Source organism: Egretta garzetta, unplaced genomic scaffold (assembly GCF_000687185.1).
Source record: "Egretta garzetta isolate BGI_Z169 unplaced genomic scaffold, ASM68718v1 scaffold147, whole genome shotgun sequence".
Lineage (NCBI taxonomy): Eukaryota > Metazoa > Chordata > Aves > Pelecaniformes > Ardeidae > Egretta > Egretta garzetta.
In genome coordinates, this window is record NW_009260173.1 from 707,482 (window position 1) to 713,980 (window position 6,499).

A 6,499-nucleotide genomic window follows, 5' to 3' on the forward strand; every position below is an offset into this window, starting at 1 on the left:
CAGCGCGGTCTCAGGTGGTACAAATGAGCACAGCCGCTTTGTCTTCTCTGGAGTCAGGTGGGTGAGGATCTGGCTTTTTTTGTCTTTAACTAGAGGTGCCTTCCTTATGGTGCATCTATTTCTGATGCCAAAGGGCATCTGTTCTTACCAGTAAGTCACTTTTGTATCATAAAAGATTTAACTGGTAACTCACCAAGCACAGGAGTAACGCAAGGTGCTCCTACCAATACTTTCTAGGTAGCAAAAGTTGAGTGTGCATTACCCATCATTTTGCATGGTTTTTGCCCTCCTAAGATGCTGGTTGAGACTGAATAATGTTTCGAAACCCAGTTGCCTTTCTCTGTGTTCGCCATCAAATGTCCTTATTTAAGTTCCTCCCAAATTTGTCGCTCAGCTGCTGTATTAGCCTTGCCAGCTCACCAGTAGCTTGTGACTTTTCCTCTAAGAGTTCATAGCGGAGACTAGAAATATCTTGCTTAATCTCTTTAAGTTCCCCTAAAAGGAAGAAAGTGTTCTTGTTAGCGATATTGAACCAAATAATTAATCTCTATGGTTTTAAGACCCGAGAAAGCATTAATTTCAGTGTCCTTGGTCATGAATGTGTGCGGAGCTCCACATGATGTCCTGGCATTTATGCACTAAATACTTGACTTATAAGAAATAACTTGTACTTGCGGTAGTGGTACTGACTGCAATAGCAAGGATGTATGGAAAGTTCATCTCTTTTCTCAAGTCTGTTCTCCCTGCACATATTGATCCCCACCTGCGCAGGGCACTTGCTGGAGGGTGACAGTTAAGAGGCGTTAGAAAGAGGTTCTTCTCCATCTGACATAAATCCTACATGATACCATTGCCGTACAAATCCTTATCTGGTTCAAAAAAAGTCCTTGGGACAGGTTGCTTTACTTAAACCCCAAGACAAGGTTACGTGTTGGCAATATCATGGGTGTTGTAAAGCAAGGAGAGGGAGAACGATAGGGCAGAGCAGGATTATGTAAAAACAGATCCTAGGCTCTTGTCCTGGTTTTGGCTGGGATAGAGTTAATTTTCTTCCTAGTAGGTGGCATAGTGCTGTGTTTTGGATTTAGTATGAGAATAATGTTGGTAACACCCGATGTTTGAGTTGTTGCTAAGCGGTGTTTATACTAGTCAAGGACTTCTCAGCTTCCCATGCTCTGCCAGGGGCACGAGAATGTGCTCCCCTTAGCACGAGCATGAGCAGGCTCTCTCTACAGAGGATGCTATCTAAGCTCAGCCCTCTGCCTGGCCATATTGAGAGCAATAACATTATGTGCTCTAATCTGCGTCAATTATAAAAATCCACTTGCCTTCATTGACCTCATCATTTTCTCGGTCAACCTGAGCCTTCAGTACATACCGCTTAATCAGACGTTTCATTATTTTCTGAAAAGAGAACAGAAGCACTTGTCTTAACATGAGTTTACCCCCATTGCCTTAATTCTAGACACATTATGAGCAATTGAAACCCCTGACTTCACTATGGATAAAGCCTGGCTTCAGAGGATGCAAGGAGAAATTTTTATGAATTAATTTCCCATTTATTTTATACTTTATATTATAAACTTTGTACTACAGTAGTTGATTGACAGCCGTTCCATAATGAGCCCACATATGAGGCACTTTGAGGTATTTTGTGGGATGCACAGGAATGTAGAGTATGCCCCACAGGCAGAAGGAAAACACAGATGATCCAATAGCAAGCTAAGAAATGGGATCCCGAGCCGTGCTTTAGCGTGTTGCTGTTTAATGTGTCAATAACAAAATACTTTGCAGGAAGAAATAAGTGGTTAATTAACGATGTTAGCAGACTCACTCATGATGACGAGCTAAACAGCTGACTCAAGGTTAACAGAAAGACTACCCTGAATTGGGGTTTGGGGAGGGAAAAGAGATTTAGTGAAGGACAGAGAAAAGAGAGTTTGAGCAGAAGTGGAGAACTTGGCTTAAGTGAGAGAAGTTTCTTAGGGAAATGGCAGATTTTAAGGGACATGCACAGGGAGATAATAGAGCCACGAGGATTTATAAAATGGGAGATGATTGTTAGTAAGCAGCAGCGTTTATGGAAATGGTAGAAGATGGCTATGGGTACCAGCTTGCAATGTAATATTGTTCCAAAAAGGCCTGAGTTACATTTATCTAGAAGGAAAGTAACTTGGGCAGTCCTGAGCATCACGCTGGGCTGCAGCTGAAGGAAGGCCTGCGTCATTGCTGGTTCTTTACTACAGAAAAGACATTCATCAATGGGGGAAAAAAAAATCTTGACTATGATAAACATAAAAAGGATTGCTCCGTCAGAGACAATGGTTTAGGTGCATCCTCTGCAAACACAGGAGAGCTCAGCAAGCCTCCCAGAATAGATACACAAATGTCTTTCATTGACCCGATGGCCACTGTTAAGGGAAAAGCCTCGCCCAGCATGGGCTCACTTCTTCACAGAGCAATCCCACATCTCTGCTTTGAACATCACCGAAAAATGCTGCAAAGTGTGTGAAATACGAATTAAGAAATGGGTACACCTGCTCTATTTTTTCTTACTAGCCAAATATGGATTGCAGCAGTGGGAAAGGCATATGAACATCAAAGAAGGACCCAGATATCTGTATGTGTCATGCAGGCATGGCATACGGGATGTCTGACTGTCCTTGTGTCAGAGGCATCTGGCTAACCAGGTGAGTCATTAAGGCAACAGAGAGGAGGCACAGCGCACGTACGGTGTGTTGAAGGTGGCCAAGGTAGCAGAATCCAGAGGGAGGTAGGGCTTTCACCTGAGAAAACATAAATGAAGTAACGTTTGGGGAAAGTAGGGAAATCCTGGATCCAAAAAGAAATTATTTTTTTAGAACAGATGACAGAGGAAATTTAGACTACAACAAGGAATCAGCACACAGTGAATGCTCTTATTACCTGGAAAAAAAAAAAAAAGATAACATAACACTATCTACTCCAGTTTCCATACAGTTTGTATTCCTGATGGATGCTATGGAGATGCTAACCTATATGAACCAGTACGTATGATAGAAGTCACAAGCTTAGGGCTGCCTGGTCTGTCAAACACATGTAGTTGGATTTGTCTACGGAAACTAAGTATTCAAAATGTGACTACTTTTGAACGATAGCCTGCTTGGTCACTTAGTTGGTATTACTGCCAATAGCTTTAGGAAAGTAATTCATTTTTGTGTCAATACTGCACTGTGGCTTCTAAACCTTGCTTCTCCCCAGTACTGCTCCTTTTAGCTACGAGTGAAACAGCCTCTTGGCAAAATAACCCTGGTTACTGCAGGGAAATGCTGAACAAGACTTCCAGACAGCCTCTTGGTAATGGATGCTAACCTTGAACCAACTCAAATAACATTTGCTTTCTATAAAATACTGTTCTCCCATTCTCTGAAAGTTAATTGAAATCCTTCAGGTCTTAGAGATCTTTTACACCGTGCAACACTCAACTACTGAGTGCTGGTCTTAAGAGAATAGGTTCTAGGAACAGGTCAGGCATTTGTAAATTATAACTCTGCACTGAATTTAATCTTTTTTATGTATTTATTGGCACAGCCTTCAAGCTCTGCATTTGCCATCAGCTATCTGAACACCTTCTGTACTAGAAGGTACAGAAATGAGAAGAAAAGGACAGATTTGTGGCCAAGGCACTGCAACAGGACTCACGGGATGTGGGGCTCAGTTTCTGGTTTAACTACAGGCTTTTTGGTAAGTCCTGCTGGACCTCAGTTCCCTGTTTTTAATGTCGAGGCCACGATGCCTTCCCATTCCACTATTTATAGTGTTTTATTCCGGACTTCACTACCATGTGCCGTTGAAGACCACATTGTTACAGACCTTAACATTGCTATTTAATTCACAGATTTCTTCTTGATGCTGTGTTTGTGGGCGCTGCAGATGTCATTTGGCTGGAGCGTGGGAGGTCCCTGGGCAGCACTAATGGGAGGAATTGCTTTGCACCTTGACATCCCCAGTCAAAATCGTATGCAAGTCAGCAGTGATCAGAGGGGACAACTACTCACTGGGGCATTTGCAGACCTGGTGATCTCAAATGCAAGCTATCAGCTAGGCAGTAGAAGAGCTCAAGAGCGGAGCGAGCAAAGGCGTTTGCTCATTCCTCGCCTCTTTGCTATTTTGTCTCTCCAAACAGTAAAGAAATACACTTCTGAGACTTTAAAAATACAAACTATTCCTTTTATTTCCTTCCTGACAAATTGTTTCCTGAGTTTTCTCCATGAAGACATTGATGGCAGTGACAGACTGCAGTGCTGAAAGTGGGAAAAACCTGTCAGCTTAGCACAGCATTTTAGCAACGCTCCATCTTAATGTCTCAGCTCAAGAAAGTTTGATAAAGGCATCATTTTGCCTGGACTAGTTTATTCCCAGATCATGACAGCTGTGTGTTGACTTCTTCTTCCTACTTTTCAAATTATTGCATGTTTAGGCTCCGTATGTTTTTGTTATCCCTCGAGCGCTGCCTGTGTGTACCCACACCCCAAGTCCCCAGACTGCAGATACGCCACTTGATGAATCACAGAACAGAATCGTTTAGGTTGGACAAGACCTTTAAGATCATCAAGTCCAACTGTTAATAGCACTAAGGAAAACAGCTCAGCGAGAAGCTACTGCTGCAAAGGTTTTCCCAGCTGTAGAAGAAAACTTGCTGGCCAGATTATCAAACTGGGTGTTCTTGTTTATATGTAGATAATGAAGACTATTACATGCTCCTTATATTATTCGGGCAATTTCTTCCTGCAGCAGCTGAAACTTTCTAAGATCATTTGAAGACAAGCCTAGTAGGAGCATTACTAAAGCAAAATAACAGGGAGTTATCTTTTTCTGTCTATTTTTCACTGCTGTCTTTGGCTTTTTCAACCTTGGAAATAAGGGTCTACTTTACCACAAACATTAGGCGGTCTCATTTAGAAATAATAGCTGCAGGAAGAGAACAAGGCCAGCAGAGGCTGACACATTTTCCCATTACCTGGGGGTTTGAATGGACAGGAAAATGCCAGCAATGCTATTTTGAGCGGGACCCAATCATCTCTTCCCTTTGCCTTTGATGGTGTCGAGCCAAGTGAATCCAGATGCCAGGGTGAATGTATCCCATTTCTAATTTAGATTTTTTTAGACACGCCTTCTATCCTGCCACAATACCCTGAAAATCTTTTAAAACCAGTCAAAATGTATTACTGGTCTGCTGCACAGCCTAGAAGCACATTGTGCTAGATGCTGTACCGACACGAGACAAGCCAGTCCTTGACTTGCTATTGCGCAAGGATCATCCAATTTAACTATTACTTTCCCCAACTTTCTTTAATGTCAGTTCCTTCAGACTTATCACTTGCCATCAGATTCCTTTTCACTTTATGTTAAAAAATATGGAAAAAAAAAATCCACATTTCACGTACATTTGCACAAGAAATAATACAGGTGCTGGCATGAAGACTCCAGCTGCGACAGGTGGTTGGGGTAGTCCCTGCGGTGGCTGGGGGATCCCCTGCCACGGGTATTTTTTGCACCATACCACATTGCAGGCTTGGCTTGGTAGGACAAATCACTGCCAGAGAAAGCGCATGCAAATGGCAAATGTTAATGCAGAGGCTGGCGAGATGATGCTGCGCCATGACAAATGAAATGCTGTCAGTGCAAGGCTGGAGGATTAAAGCTTGAATGTATTTCTTGTATTAAGTTAAATACCCTCGAGTGGAATTAATTAGCATGACGAAGGCTAACAATATGTGTGCGCCCATGGGTGCCAGGCTGCGTTTGCCTCTGGAGCGCCCCAGCCCTGTGTCCGTGCTGAGCCCCAGCCTGGCACGTCACAGGGTAGCGCCGGCTGGAAGAAGGCAGCCGCGACCCTTGCAGGTAAGAGCTGTTCACTGCCCTGGCTCTTCCCTGGCTCCTGCCTTCATGCCGTCATTACCTGGTATCTTGTGGGCTTGTTATAAGCGTTCTTCCCAGAAAAATTTTCTGTATTTCGAATGTTAGAGTGAAAACGAACTTTCTGAAATTATAAAACATCATGATACAATTAAATCAACGATAGCTTCTCATACCCGGACAGCCCCAAACGAAACAGAGCTTTATAAAAACAGTAGGAAATGGTTTGATGTATGCGTTCAATAGAAGCCAGCACATGCAGCTGTAAAAAAGTAAACTTTTGAAAGACAGCAAAGGGTCAAACCTCACAAATTACTGAAAAAAAAAAGGTTGGATTCTAAATTGTTCAGACAAAAATGGTATTGTCACACAAGTTTTCGACAAGAAGGTGTTAAGAGGCACAAAATATGTTAATCTGAAATAGATTGGTGAGTATCAATTTAGGACACAATTTAAGAAAGGAAGAAAAACAAATACTTGAGCTTAAAGAGAACAAATCAATGCGGTTCGAAAGCAAATACTGAAACAGAACTGATTTTCATCAGTCCTTTTAAAACAGTGGCACCATTTGCTACTTTTTTTTCAGCTCAACAAAAGTACT

General features: G+C 42.4%; 1 protein-coding gene across 2 annotated transcripts in view; it reads right to left on the bottom strand.

The window, feature by feature from the left end:
* Window positions 1-352: 352 nt before the first annotated feature.
* Window positions 353-6,499, bottom strand: part of TRPC7 (transient receptor potential cation channel subfamily C member 7) — a 76,659-nt gene continuing 70,512 nt past the window's right edge. The window contains exons 10-12 of one of the 2 annotated variants that reach the window (XM_035897157.1): window positions 2,733-2,786; window positions 1,329-1,404; window positions 353-495 (exon numbers count right to left, since the gene is read on the bottom strand). In XM_035897157.1, coding sequence (XP_035753050.1) covers window positions 353-495; window positions 1,329-1,404; window positions 2,733-2,786 — 273 coding nt within the window. Of the gene's footprint in view, window positions 496-1,296; window positions 1,405-2,732; window positions 2,787-6,499 lie in introns of those variants that run through there. The other variant, XM_035897159.1, reaches the window with a different exon arrangement.